This window comes from Epinephelus moara, chromosome 17 (assembly GCF_006386435.1).
Source record: "Epinephelus moara isolate mb chromosome 17, YSFRI_EMoa_1.0, whole genome shotgun sequence".
Taxonomy (NCBI): Eukaryota; Metazoa; Chordata; class Actinopteri; order Perciformes; family Serranidae; genus Epinephelus; species Epinephelus moara.
Genome location: NC_065522.1, coordinates 6,397,100 through 6,412,082, shown reverse-complemented (window position 1 = coordinate 6,412,082; position 14,983 = coordinate 6,397,100). Strand labels below are relative to the sequence as shown.

The following is a 14,983-nucleotide window of genomic DNA, read 5'->3' as shown; positions in this document are numbered from 1 at the left end:
CTAGTGCAAGGGCAGAATAAACGATTTCCACCCAAATGAGCAAAAGACTGCATCCCACTTTCCAGTAAGAGCCATGTCCAGGGCTCTGGACCAGACAAGTACGCCTTTCTGTCTGTGTTTTTTATTGTTGTTTTGTTTTTTTTGTTTGTTTGTTTCTGGTGTGTCACGTTTGATGTCAGGTTAGTAGACAGTAGAAAGCAGCATGGAGGCCAGTAATAATGATACCATGGTTACTTCTTTTATACATCTCTTCAGTCTCTTTGTCAAATTCAGTGCCGAATGCATTTGAATCAGTGTTTATGCGCTGCTTGGACAGAGACAGACAGTATTTCGTGACAGCCTGTCATTGCATCTCGCTAGCACAAGGGCTAAAATGAGCGCGTCCATCCAGATGTCATATTTCCATCATATTTCCATCGATGCCGATCGGAGCTGGAGCCAATAAATAGCCGTGCCTAATGGGGAGATATTTGACCTTGGAGTTTATGCCAGTCATAACCTTTCCCAATAAATAAATAGTCAGACGTTAATGGGTGTTAGTGGGTTTTTTGTGCAGTGGGAAAGGAGCTGTAGACTGTAGAGTTCTCTTTTAAGGTGGCTGTTTCTGCCTCAGCTTTTAATACTAAAATGATCAATAAATCAGCAGAGCTATAAGCCTGTATCCTGTAGACAAGTATTGTGTGTGTATCATGTATCTTATTCCTCTGTAGAGCCCAGTGAGCACCAATTGGGATTTCAACGTTGATTTCTGGTTGAAAACTGGTTGATATTATGTCTGAACGTCTAAAACCTCTTTTCACCCTCTTTTCAACCAGCTAAAATGCAGTTACGACATCAGTGAGTCACAAAAACAAATTTGTTTAATCCCGGCGAGCATTTTTCTGTTCTCTGGTCACCGGTGAAGAGACGTTCAGAACTGTTTCAAAAGTGAGCGGTTGTTCAGTGACTGTCTGAAATCATTGATTGAATGCTCACATTTAGATGGTATTTCACTTCATTCATTCATTTTCAGTACCAGCTACCAGTTAACCTAACCTGCATGTCTTTGGACTGTGGGAGGGAGGAAGCAGGAGTACCTGGAGAAAACCCACGCTGACGTTGGGAGAGCATACAGGCTCCGCACAGGGGGCCCCCCCAACCTGTGTTTGAACCCGGAAACCCTCTTGTTGTAAGGCAACAAAGCTAACCACTGCACCGCCGACTTTCAGCTTAGAAATTTGGACGTGATTACTTAGTAAAGCTCCAAAATGACAACAGACTATTATTTGCACACTGTAAAGGGATGAAAAATCTCAGTATTGCAAATCCCTGTGAAATATGGTCTAAATGTGAACGTCAGTCAACATCTACAAATAGTTGGTGAAAAAACTTTGACTTTTAAATCCTGTCTGACTTTCTTTTCAGTGGTGACCATGATGTTTTTTAAACGTCTTTTCAACGGAACAATATTTGCTGGGTCCATTGTTGTTTCGGGATTTCTGTTTTAAAAAACCAAAATGTTTCTGTGGTGTTTTTAAGGACTAATGTCTTCAGTAAGAGCTGTTACTGCTGAGTGACAGGTTAGATAAGTCACAAAGCATTGAGAGAGAGAGACTGGCACTTTGCTTTTGGTGATTTCACAGGATTTGTTGACAAAATATAGATTATCATAACCATTATTATTTGAATAGACTAATTTGTCATTTTTTCCTGGAGTTGATTGTTGTTCTGAAGGTTTTTACCTTGAAAAGCAATTTTTTTAAACTGTTAAGCTGTAGTGGTCAAAAATATATACTTTCCCTCAGTTTCACCATAAAGTACTTTTGAGGCTATGAGACATGCATGTGTGTGTTTTTTAGATTTAACTTGTTCCTGCTGCTAATCGTAACATTGTAGACCTGCACTGTGAGTGTGTCTCATTGTTCTGCTGCTCCTTCTCTCCTCACCCTCCTGAGCCACACACTCAGCTCAGAGTTTTCTTTCAGGGGGCTGTGACTATCTGACGTCAGACTCACACGTGGAATGTCTACTTCCTACTGGCTGTAAAGTAAGACTGCAACAATCAGCCTGAGGAAGCACTACAAAACACTGATATTGCAGCAGCATTTTTCTGCTCCCAGTTGTGTAGGAGAATGAAGTAAGAGGCGGGTCTCTGTTCACTGAGAGAAGGAGAAACAAACTGCACTGCAAAATGATTCTCCTTAAACTCACACAGGGATTATGAGCAGCTTAACTTTCCTGCAACAAAAGGAGAAAAAGGAGACTTCAGAAAGAGAATGTAAGTGAGTATTGGGAGAGTTTAACAGCAGTGTCTGAGTCTCGCTGTGGGAGGAATGCTCAGTAGGTGCAGGGCGTGTGAAGGAATGTCAGGCTTATCATATACAAAGTTTCATTTACTGCAAAGCTTCATTTACTGTCATCTTTCTAAGCAGTAATAGCTAAAGTAAGGTGGGCTTACAGTTAAAAGGTATCTGACAGATTGGTTCTTATTTTGCAGGTTTATATCCAAGATTAGCTCATAAAACACATGAACTGAGTTTTAAATTACCCACAAACTACTCTACAAATGTTGTTTTATTCTTAAAACAAATAACTCTTCAATTCTAAGATATACATACTCACACAGACGAACCTACAGAGAACTATCACCAACTCTGCAGTACCCAACAGCTCTTTAGTCTCTGTAAGTTCATTGTTTTGGCTTTAAAGTTCATAACTTTCCTGTTTTGGTTCAGTCTCACTGCTCCAATTTAGCTTTTTGTTCTGCAGAAAAGCTCTGATATACTCACTGTACACTTGCTCAGCAGCAAGCAGCGGACAGACACAGTTTGAGAGTAGCATGTGAACATAGTGGAGCATTTAGCAGCTGAAGAGACAGATACTTTTCTCAGGAGTTGGTGGAGACCAAATCAGAGCTAAAAGGAGAGTGAATACCGGACCTAATTTGTCAGGTGAACAACAGCATGACTTCAAATGAATGTTCGTGTTGCTGTTTGCTAACACATTTGCCATTAAAACTTCATAAGTGACAAATAGATATCATGTTAACATCTTGTTCTGCTGCCCCCAAATGGCCAAAAAGTAATTACTGCTCCTTAGGAATCCCTTTAATGCAAATTTGGACCTTTAAGTGGCACTGTTGTGCCACTTAAAGGTCCAGTGTGGGGGCGTCGGTAGCTTAGTGGATATTGCCGTCGCCCCATGAACAGAGGCACTGTCTCGCAGCCCCCTGCTGCGTATCTTCCCCCCACGCTCCCTCACCCCATTTTACACTGTCCTGTCCATTAAAAGCAAAAGGCCAAAAAAAATCATCTAAAAAACAACAAAAAAAAAAAAAAAAAGTCCAGTGTGTAAAATTTAGGGAGACTGGGTGGTGTCTAGTAGTTTTTACTAGGAGCCAAATTATCCGCAGAGATCTCAAAACAAACAGATCAAGTAATTTAAACCAATGAGAACACTGAATAAAGCAGTTTCACATTACAAATCAGTGTTTCTCTGATGCTGCTTGGCACGTCTGAGATGGGCTGCTAACCTAACAGCTGCTAATGTGTGCTCACCTTTTGCCTCTGATAATTTAAATCCAGATTCTCAAGAGGTTTTCACTGCGAGCTGAATTATCCTCAGAGGTCTCTTCCTTCCAAAACAAACAGACCCGCTGATTTAAAGCGATGAAAACACTGAATAAAGCTGCTAATAAAGAATAGTGAAAGGCAAAGTGCTAAAGAATAAAGCTGGAAAAGCAGCGGCGACTCGCTAAAAAACAACCACTTTTGTTGTTTGTTAGTCTCCAATAGTGGTCTGCAGCTTGGAGGCTATCTGTCACGCCGTCCACCATCCCCTACACCGCTACATGTAATCAGAACTACGTTATTTTAGAAACACTGATATGATACGTATGAAACATACAAATGTTACGTATCCATGGTTTGCTGGAATTTACAATGCCAACATTTTCTTCTGGTGTTAAACTGTAAATATGTTGATATGTTAATGTGTAATCAGCATGTTGTGATTGTGTAACTTTCAGTCTAACTATGGCTATCAAATAAATGTTATGAAATTAAACACTTCAGTATTTTCCTTGGAAATATATAAGTAAAAAGTCCAACAAATTTAAATACTTAACAAAAGTACCTCAAAGTTACAGCACAAGAGCAAATGTATTTTCCATCATGTGTTTCCATATAATTTAATTTAATCAAAATAGTTTCAGGAAGATGATTCAGGAGAATATTATAATTAAAGTGCAGCAGCATTCACAGTTCTTCAGTAAACAGATCTTCTGACATTATGACATATCCCAGCAGGAAAAGCAGAGGTGTAACTAATAACATTAACGACAGCTCTGCTCCACTTCCTGTGAGCGTGCCATATGGTGCCAGTTGGCCATGCCAGGAAGCCACTGATAATTATTGGTTACAGCTGTGCAAGGGAAGATGTCCAGAGTGTGAAAGGCCAATAATGAATCAACAAAAACCAAATGGCATTTTTTTTTCTCCTACAGGCTCAGCTTCAGGCTTGCATACATTTTCTCGTATAACCTGTTCCAGTTCTGTGGACACACATGGATACTGGCTAACACTTTAGCCAGGTTTCTCACATTTGGTAAAGGTAAGGCTTATTAAAGTTAAAGGATAGTGTGTGGGACGTCTCTCTTCTCTTGTTCTCTTGTTTATGGATATTTCTAACAATGCACCTGTCCACAACAAACTGAAGGTGTGCATCAGTGATTACAATGAAGATCTGAAGTCAGGCGAGAGCAAGAATAGGCTAAGCCTCCACCATATTGCATAAGTTATATGATAACATTTGATTTTTGACTTTGCAGATGCCTTAGCAGACACATTTTACTCTGTTGGCTTTGTGATGAGTCTGTGCCAGCTGCTGTCCATCCTGGAGCTTTTCCATATCGCAGATGGGATTGAGAAAGCGAGACTCCTCCCTCGCTTCGTTCAAGTATGTATCACACTCATTATTAATGATAAAGATGTTGTAAAATGCTAAAGTATGTTAATCAGACGCGCTGTCTGTTTTTCAGGTTATGGAGAAGAACATCCTGCTGATCATGGTCATCATGTTGGAGGAGATCCAGAGTAAACCAGTCGTGTGTGCGCAGTTCTTCTTGTGGAACATACTGGACCTCCTACGGTACGCACCTGACTTACAGCTTGTCTCTTCATTTCACTTGTTCAAACATCTTGTCACAATTTTGCAGAAAATCTCAGCTGGTACAGGAATGCAGGAGCACCATCTGCACTTCTGCTAGTTTTACTTTAAAAATATTCTTTACATGTTTGTTTCTGCTCTGCTGGACACAGTGTGTTTGATCAACAGCAAGATATCTTCACAATTAAGTAGTTTTCAGTGACATCTGCCGTAAACATTCATACTCCCCAGAGGATGAACTCATGGTATTTTATTGTACCACCCTCTCACCAGTAATAGCAAAATCACCCATACTGTTGCCTCTATGCTTGGCGACAATAACCTGTTAGTGGGCTCTGCTGACCCCATCCATACAAAATTATTTTGGGAATATAGCCTACTCCAAGTGAACACAGCATAAACGCAAAAACAGTAATTATTGCCTTAAAAGGATAGTTCACCCAAAATCAAAAATACAAATTTTTCTTTTTACCTGTTTATCAGTCTGGATAGTTTTGGTGTGAGTTGAAGAGTGTTGGAGATATCAGCCGTAGAGATGTCTGCCTTCTCTCCAAAATAATGGAACTAGGTAACACTCAGCTTGTGGTGCTCAAAGCGCCAAAAGATACATTTGAAAAACTCAACAGCAATAGCCATGTTTCCATCAGCCTATTTAGATGCGCAAGTAGTATTGCATCGGAAAATTATGATTGAAACGCCAAAATTCAAATTAAAATCCCCTGATTCGCACAAACTAAAATACGCTCGCTTCAGCCGGGTTTTGGTTGATTCGAAAAAATGTTGATTCGCAGCCGGGTTTTGGTTGATTCGAAAAAATGTTGATTCGCAAAACGGGGGATGGAAACAGTTATGTTTTGTTTCCGGTTCTGCGGAAAACTCGCATGAGTTCGTAGTTTTCACCAAAGTCCGTACATTTAATGGAAACAGACAGGATTTGTATTTCTTTTAATGCGCATTTCCCAATGATTCAAATCACTTTTGGATGGAAACATAGCTAATGTCTCTTTGCCGAAATCATGGCCTGGTTACTCACAATAATCCACAGACTTTGTTGTGAGCAGTTTTAAGTAAGATCTATTTTCATTTCTAATGAACTTAATCAACCAACCATACCACCGCAAGGAAGGAATTGCGCATCTACTATTAGCTCACCTAGCATCACTGTCAACGTTACAGCTCAATTGAGGATGACGCCATTATGTTTGCAACTCGCTCTGTCACGAGCCTCTCGTCCATGAGTAGATGCACACTTCCTTCTATGTTGTAACACGGTTGTCAGGTGTGGTTTGGTAAAAAAAATAAATAAAATAAAATTCCCACATGAAAATGCTCACAACAAGGTCTTGAGTAACGTGGTCATGATTTCTGGAAAGAGACATTGTTGTAGAGTTTTTCAAATGTATTTTTTTTGGCTTTTTGAACACCATGAGCCATCAAGTCCCATTATATTGGAGAGAAGGAAGACATCTCTACACCAATATCTCCACCACTTGGCAACTCCTACCAAAACAATTGGGACTGATAAATAGCATCACAACTAAGAGAAATATGTATTTTTGATTATGGGGTGAACTGTCCCTTTAAAACAAGATGTTTCCTTCTTTGTTTATATTGCGCAATAGAACATTCCCTAAAAATGCAATTGATCAAATTACTAAAAGCCAAGTGCCTGAGGTTTTTGTAGTCCAGCCATGCCTCTTGGAACTGCTTAAATGTCTTTAGACTTATATTTAGTTGGTCTGTTAATTAATTAACAGCTGAGATCTGGAAATGTGGTAACGCCACTAATAACAAGTCAGACGGAGCAAAAACACAGTCAGGCAATCGACAGTGTCTAATAGTGTTAGAGCTATCTGAGGTACCTCATTTGGAAGCAGAATCTAGAGTCAAGAGTAGTAATGCAGGAACTAAATACTTAATACAACGTTGCTGTCTAAATAAAAGTGAAAAGTTAAATCTGCATAAGTAAACCCTGCATTCAGAAAGAGGCTATAGAGCCTTGCAGAGTTAAGGGGAACTACAGTGAAAATTCTTTATGGAATTTTAATAGAAGCAACTTCCTTGACATAACACTGAGTCATTTTATCTATTGTTGATATAAATATAGTGCAGCTTTTGAATCAGCTGAGAAATGTGCAGGCAGCTAAAGTTAGGGTTCAAGCACTAGCCTGGCTGCAGATCTCTGAACTAACTAGGTTGAACATATATAGGCTACAAAACAGCGTATTTATTGAGAGCTGCACCATCGTCATTGATTCAAACTTAAAGTAAATGCTGAAGAACAGCCTTTTTACAAGATACAAAAGCATTGCCAAGACAGTGCACTGAGGCGTGTCTTACTAGGATTAATGGTTTTCCTGCTGATTCAGTCAGCTGTCAGTTATTGTGTAATGGTCTGCCATTATGCCCTCAGCTACCATTTTGATATGTGCTGTTTGATGACAGGTACCCACATGAGCTACTGTGTGTTATGGATAAACCTTCCATCGCCATGCTGTGGACTCGCTACACACTCTGGATCCCCTTATACATCCTATCAGTGGCCACTGAAGGTGACCAACTCACTGATTAACTTATTTTTTACTATCAAATTGTGAAACTGGCAGATTTACAAAAAACATACCCGGTGGCTGAGCAGGCCTCTGCAATCCAGTCACCAGAAAAAAATGCTGGCAACGCACTTTTCTGCAAACCACTGACAGATTATATTTGTATGTTATTATATAGCAAAAACACATTCATGGGCATATCACTGAAGAGTCCTACTGGGCCAAGGCCCAGGGGGTCCAAGAGTTAAAGGGGCCACTTAGCCAGAGCCTCTGCATGTAGTCACTGTTATTAACTTCACTTTTCATGTTAAGGAGCTGAGACATTCATGTTAATAACAAGGCTCCAAAAGTCCTTATAAAAAAATAAAAAAAAATAAAAAAGTATGCCAATGGATATGGTAATGTTTCATTGAAATTTTATGTTGTATTTTCCGTGTCAACAAGCGGTTACCATTGGGTTAGGATTAGGAACAAAACCAGTTAGTCTTGGTTAAGAAAGGATCTTGTTTTGACCTAATATCTACAGTCTGTTTCCGTTGGAAAAGCAGGGATGTGTATCTAAAAACATTTCTGTCTTTCATGCCACTATCCCCACTGGAAAAACAGTGACAGGTCACTAAAAACATCCATGTTTGATGGCTAAAAGCTGCTGGAAAAACAGCATCAACAACAGAATATCCATGTTTGGTGCCAAACAAATGCTGCAAAAACAGCGACAGGTTGCCATAAAAACACCCACTTTTGGTGGCTAAAAGCTACTGGAAAAACAGTGTTGGCTCGCAACAAAACACTTGATTGGCGGCTGAGAGCTGATGGAAAAACAGCAACAAGTTGCTACAAAACACTCACATTTAAAAAATGTGGAAACACAGCAATGACTCGCTGAAAAACAACAGCTTTTGATATTTGTTGGTCTCCAATAGCTGTCTGTAGTGGTCTGCAGCTTGGCAGGCATCTTGCCTCAGTGTCACAGCAGCCACTATCTCCTCCGCTTTCAGATGTCAAAGTCATCTCATATAATACATTGATATGATAGGAAATCTGAAAATTAACGTATTTGTGGTTTGCAGAAACGTACAATGCCAACATTTTCTTCTGGTGACTAGGCTGGCTTCAGACTGCATCTCACATTTGGGATCATTAATGGGAGTTACACTGCAGCTGACCTCACACAGGCTGAACAATATGAGCTGCTTTAATGTGTCAGACTGCTACTTTATAAGGGAAGTAATGCACGCAACAGGAAATGAGTTTGCAAAGCAGAGTCGATGATAAAATGTCAGGAAGTGTGTGAGGAAAGATCATTCCAGCTTCTGCTGTGTGTGTGTGTGTGTAACTGAACATGTTAACTGCACACAAATACACACTACAGACCCCTGTGAAGCTCTATATATCACTAACACACACACACACACACACACACACACACACACACACACACACACACACACACACACACAGAGTGTAGTCAGATAACAACTCACCACTGGCATAGTGTGTGTCCTGATCCAGTGTTACTTTGGTTGGAATTGTTTGTGTATTCAAACTTTAAAGGAGTGCCTCAGCATCTTGTATGTGTTCCATTTCTTCCTCAGGTGTCACCATATACCAGGCCCTGCCATATTTTGAGCCGGCAGCACCAAACTCATCGTCTTTGAACTCAACATTGTCAACACACATTCACCTGCCCTTCCTCTTGATGGTCTACCTGCCTGTTCTGGCTCTTGGTAAGACCAGTTAGCCAGAGTTCAGACTGAAAACAGCCCCTTGTTAAAACAACACAAGGGGCTGTAATGGTGAGGACCAGAGAGTGTGAAGGCGTATCTGAAAACACTGTACAGCTGTTTAGAATGCTATTAGGAAAGGTCAATGTGGCAGTTATTCAACCTTTAGTTGCAATGATCACCAGATAAACTGTAGATATACAGATGTTCATGTAAAAGCCCAGTGACCCTGCAGTTTTGTGCCAGAACATTCTGGGGTGCCCTCACACTGTGCCAATGCAGCAGCCCTGTTGAGATGAATGAGGGGGTTGTTTTTCTCAGTGTGATCATCTGTAATGTGATGTTTTACGTATGAAAGAGGAGCTCCACTTGATTTTGAACAAAGGGAAATACTCTCTTCTCCAACACTTTTATCATCATATCATTACTCAACCTGCCTGGCAAAAAAGTACCCGATAAGAGATGTCAAAGTGACAGATTTCACTTGAGGTTTTAGGGATTTTCTTTTGGACAGCTGGGTGCTGCTTCCTACAGTCTTGTCATCTGTCAGGTTAGGTTCCATCATAACTGTGCAGAGACTGAAGCCTGTGCTCATATACCGATTCTGACAACCTGTGCTTCAGGTGGAGATGCTGCATAGAAGTGCTGGGGGGATGGATGAACGGTTGTTCATCAAGATATAGCTGCATGCAACTTTAACTAAAACCACCAATTGATGTTTTTAGCCATGCTGACAGCAGGGCTCTATTATTCAGCCAAAATATCTCAACAACTATCTGATGGATGGCCATGATATTTTGTACACACATTCATGATCCTCAGAGGATGAATCCCACTGACCTTTCTGATCCCCTGACTTTTCTTAGCGCCACCAGCAAGTTAACATTTCAACATGTCCAATACCTGCAATACTGATGACATTCCCATTACCCTCAGCTGTACTTTGTATTTACTGTTACTCAGCAAATGCTTTCATGCTAACATGCTAAGATGGTGACAATGGTGAACATTAGAGTTAAAACAAACAGATACATACACTCCTTTATACCCTCAGCCATTTCACTGCTGAATTCCTATAGTAAACTGTAATATCATCTTGACCACCAAACCACACTTGGAACACATTGCTTATTTTCTTTTTCTTTTTTTTTACTTTTTTGTTAAATGTTGCATTATATGTTAACATTGTGTGTATCTTTGCTGTTTTCATACAACCAATAACCCCTCTGGAGACAAACACATTGATTGTTTGTATTGTCTTCTTGACTTGAGTTAAACCTACTACACATCAACATGTAAGCATAGTCACTCTGAGCATTTTGGCAGACAGATGCTAACATTTAGCTCAAAGCACCGCGGTGTCTAAGTACAACCTCACAGAGCAGCTAGCATGGCTTTAGAGATACAACATGTTAATGAATGAGCTTTAGGGGTGTTTAGAGGTGTATTTTTTTAAACTGTGGATTGAGCCAGGCTAGCCGTGTCCCCCTGCTTCTAGTCTGTGTGCTAAGCTAGGCTAACAGTCTCCATGAGTTCTAAACACATAGGCATGAGTGGTATCAATCTTTTCATACCACATTTGGGAAAAAAAGCAAATAGAGGTATTTCAATCTGTTGAGCTAGTCCTTTAAAGTAAATCTTCTTACTTTCCGCGTCTGACGGAAAAGTCGTCATCTGCCCATGTCCGCACAGACCCCTATGTGGACATCTGAGTTCAGTCTAAACAGTCCAGTCCAACACACTGCTGTCAAGCAAGCCGTGGCCGCAGTACTGCTGTGAAGTTAGTTTTAAGTTTAATACTCGACATATACTTACTTGGACCTAAGTTTCACCCAATGTTGGCAGTAGGAGGATGATTAGCTCACCTTCCAGCCCTGCGCTAAGGCCCTGACACACCAAGCTGACAGTCAGCCATCTGTGCGCATCTGTTGCCCTACTTCATGCAGTGTGTCCCACACCGTTGACCCTTGTCAGCGTTTTTACAGCCGATTCAGCAGGTTGAATCAGCATCTGAGATGGCGGAGCCCGTTAGTGAATGAAATCACTGATTGGCAGTTCAGCTCAGCACAGAGAAGAGAAACAGAAGTGAGGAAAGTAAACAAAGAGCTAAACAAAAGAGGGAGTGAGACCAAAACAAAGTTGTTGCATAAGGTCAGATTATTGTTCCTTAAGTCGTTGAGCACTTCAGCAGAAATGTTTCCAGATGGTTTGCATTATTGTTTGCCGGCGCACAGTAAAAATGCTCTGTTTTTTTCAGCATTAGATTGTGCTGTTACTGTGCTAACTTGCTAACTAGTGTCATGACGGTCTTCAAGTTTCCCTTTTGGAATGCTGCTGGTGTGGAGAACAATGACACAAAGCATCAAGAAACATTTCTGTTAAAGAGCTCAATGGCTAAAGAAAAATAACATTACCTTATGTAACAGGTTTGTTTTGACCTCACTCCCTCTTGTCTTCAGCTGTTTACTTTCCTCACTTTCGTTCCTCTTTTCTGCGCTGAGCTGAACTGCCAATCAGAATGATTTCATTCAACGGACAGGCTCCACTGTCTCCAACACCACTCAACATGCTAAATTGACCAAAAAGAAAGCCAACAAGAGCCAACAGAGACAGATGCTCACCGAGGGCCAAACATTGACTGATGGCCAACCATCAGCTTAATGAGTCAGGGCCTTAAGAGTTCACTGGCGAATGACTGAGTTACTGGTAGGTCAGGCTGTAGTCAGACTGGAGGCTTTGTTTGTTCCAGCTGTGATCACAGCCTAACAAAGCCTGAAATTTGCTGCGTTTTAGAGTCACGGCTTGTCATGCCTCAACATGTAGCAACTCCAACCAGAGAGAAGACAGACTGTTTGCTACCACGTATACTTGGGTGTAAACTATTTAGCTTTACTTGGTAAACAGCTGTATTATTCTGTAATGACCATCCTTTTGCAGCTGTTAGATTTGTGCCATAAATACGAAATTACTAAAAATAAGTAGCACGGTTTTCTTTTTTTTTTCTTTTCTGATTTTCTAACAGTACGGTCTCTTTTAGGGGCCTCTGTATCAGTCTGGCAACTGCTGAAGGAGAGACAACACCACCTGGAGAAATGGAACAAGAAGAAGAAAAAGAAATGACACCTGCACAATGAATGTTTGGATCACTTAAATCTTTCAGGAACTGTGATGGTCAAGTTTTTTTTTTTAAAGATTATGAGGACTGTCACTTTGTAATTTTAGGGAGTTGAGGGTCATCAAAATGTGTGATCACTAAAATCTATATCTTTAACTCGAGAGCCAGAAAAATCAAATTTAACACCAATAAGTATTTCCTGCATTTGATGAAGTTTTAATGGGAACAATTGTTTTAACAGCAGTCAGTGAATCCACGTCCAGCAGATGGAGGCAGGACAGGCGCAGCTTGAGTGTGTTAAAGCTCCAGTCATGTTTTTGTGAAGGACCTCTGTATGCATTGCCAGGGAAACAGTCTGTAGTGTCTCCTCTGGGCTACCATCCGTATGCTCTGGTCCACACAGCTTTCTTCTTGAACTCAGTGGAGGACTTCAGGGCCAACAGGGCAGCTGAAACAACAAGGATCAGATAAATCAATTGGAACGAATCCAGTTTGTAATCAAACAAGAAGTTTCATCTCTGCCAAGAATGTTGTTTGCTCCTGTGAATGTATGATGTAAATGGAAAGACAGGGTGGGTTTTGGGGTTTCTGCTACTTACTGCCAATCTTGATGTTTACATGATGTGATGGCTTTAAGTTGCCATTCCATAAAAAACCAAAATCAGTGTTTCCTCCTCTGTAGAGTTTTTTTTTTAAACACAGTTGTGTTTACATCCAGTTTTTTTTTTTTTTTCAAAGACACACTTGCCGCATCCCAAATCACATACTATGCACTACAAACTCAATATGTGAACCATCGTTCAACATGCTTTTGGGTGAAGTGCAGTTTTTGGACACACTAAGCTATTACCACTTCACTTCCTGAGAGCTTCTGTGTAACCACGGTAACCCGTGTCAACATCAGCTGTACCGGCAATAGTGATAGCAAGCATGATGAACCTTTAGAGTTTTTGGTTTTTCGTCACATCTGTCTGAGTAACCTTACTTTGGCTGTTAGAACATGCAAACCGGTGGACTTGGTATGTATGCAAACATCTTGTTCGCCCAGTGGCGCACAGTAATTAGCACGAGTCCCAGTGCACGCTATTATCACAGCCCTGGTGTCAGATTTTTTTGTCCAAACTAGCTACTGTTTTAAATCTATATATGACAAAAAAACTGAATCAAATGGGAAAGTATTAATTTAACTGAATCTTTCATTTATAGTTTTTATATTTTATGTAGAATAAACATATAATTTTGTAACAGATTACAAAAAAATAATAATAAAACAATGATGGAGATCGGTTTGCCTTTTTGCATGTACTGCAAATGGCACCATTTTTATTTTAACTTGAGTCATTTGAACACAAGCATATTTCTGAGGTGGCAATCTGAATTACTCCTAAGGGACTGTTCTCTAGTATTACAATTGGAGGGCTCGCTCTCTCTACAAGGTCCCTCCCAATCCTATGGGCCCCAGTGCAACCCCAGTGTCTACACTATTTATATTTATGCCCCTGTTGCTGCCAGATAATGCTTCAGTTAGTGGGAAAGGTCAGCAACATGTCCAGTGATTATGGTCCACTGTCTGTAATGATTATTGTTGTCACCAGCGCATTGCATTGTGGGGTATTTATGCAAGTGCCCAGTGTTTGTATATTGCAATATTCAACAGAATAGGAATAGGTTTCGGACGTGGTCAAGAATCTCACACACTGTTTGAGCATACTAAATTGCATGTAAGTATGGGATTTCAGACACAGTTAATGTTTACTGAACTGTATATCCTGGATGCAAAACAAACATTGTGAATGCATTTCCTTTCTCATAAAATATTTACAAAGACCAATGTTTGTGTATTTTGAACTACATCAGCAGTTCCTAACTGGTCCAGCCAGTTCTCCTTATACTAGAAATTGGACAAGTTGTCTGAGCCAGTTTACTGTCTCTGTCAAGTAGCTGTCACTTATTCTACAGCAGGAAACAGCTCTTCAAAATAAAAGCACTGTGCTGGAAATTCACTGTACCTAAAAATAAAGTGTGTTTTTTTACAATCTTGACATGTTTGCAAGTCACTTGCGGTCCGTTCATAGTGGACACGCGACCCACTTTTGGACTGCAACCCACCAGTTAGGAACCTTTGGTCTACATAAGAGTAATAATTGACTTTTTTGCAGTTGAAGGTCACCTGTAAACACTTTGACAGACATCTCTTTCATGATGATGGTCTATGGGGGAAAATGCCTTCTGGGCCACTGGGTGTAGTACTACAGTTAGACACTAGGACAAACTGGCAATAGATCCTTTAACAGTTGTAAACAATGATGTATGTAAGAGTGTGCATACAGTTTGGCAATGCAAGTGTGGCAGAGTGCAAAAGCTTGTCAAACTACGCAAGGACATTAACCACCAAAGATCAGGAATGCAAAACAGCCTGACTTTGACAAATGGTGACTATCCATATGCTG

General features: G+C 40.4%; 2 protein-coding genes across 3 annotated transcripts in view; one reads left to right on the top strand and one right to left on the bottom strand.

The window, feature by feature from the left end:
- Nucleotides 1-2,048: 2,048 nt before the first annotated feature.
- On the top strand, nucleotides 2,049-13,200 carry hacd4 (3-hydroxyacyl-CoA dehydratase 4). 2 transcript variants are annotated; one of them, XM_050067643.1, is made up of 7 exons: nucleotides 2,049-2,261; nucleotides 4,484-4,590; nucleotides 4,808-4,935; nucleotides 5,018-5,127; nucleotides 7,591-7,697; nucleotides 9,290-9,421; nucleotides 12,456-13,200. In XM_050067643.1, the coding sequence occupies exons 1-7, from the start codon at nucleotides 2,200-2,202 to the stop codon at nucleotides 12,536-12,538; spliced, it is 729 nt and encodes a 242-aa protein (XP_049923600.1). In that variant the 5' UTR covers nucleotides 2,049-2,199; the 3' UTR covers nucleotides 12,539-13,200. The 2 variants fall into 2 exon arrangements, with proteins under 2 accessions (XP_049923600.1, XP_049923601.1); XM_050067644.1 differs by having other exon boundaries at nucleotides 2,063-2,257.
- focad (focadhesin) overlaps nucleotides 12,735-14,983 on the bottom strand; it is a 71,720-nt gene continuing 69,471 nt past the window's right edge. Inside the window, exon 44 of the mRNA XM_050067634.1 lies at nucleotides 12,735-12,981. Within this exon, the coding sequence (XP_049923591.1) occupies nucleotides 12,908-12,981 (74 nt within the window). The 3' untranslated portion in view covers nucleotides 12,735-12,907. The remainder of the gene's footprint in view (nucleotides 12,982-14,983) is intronic.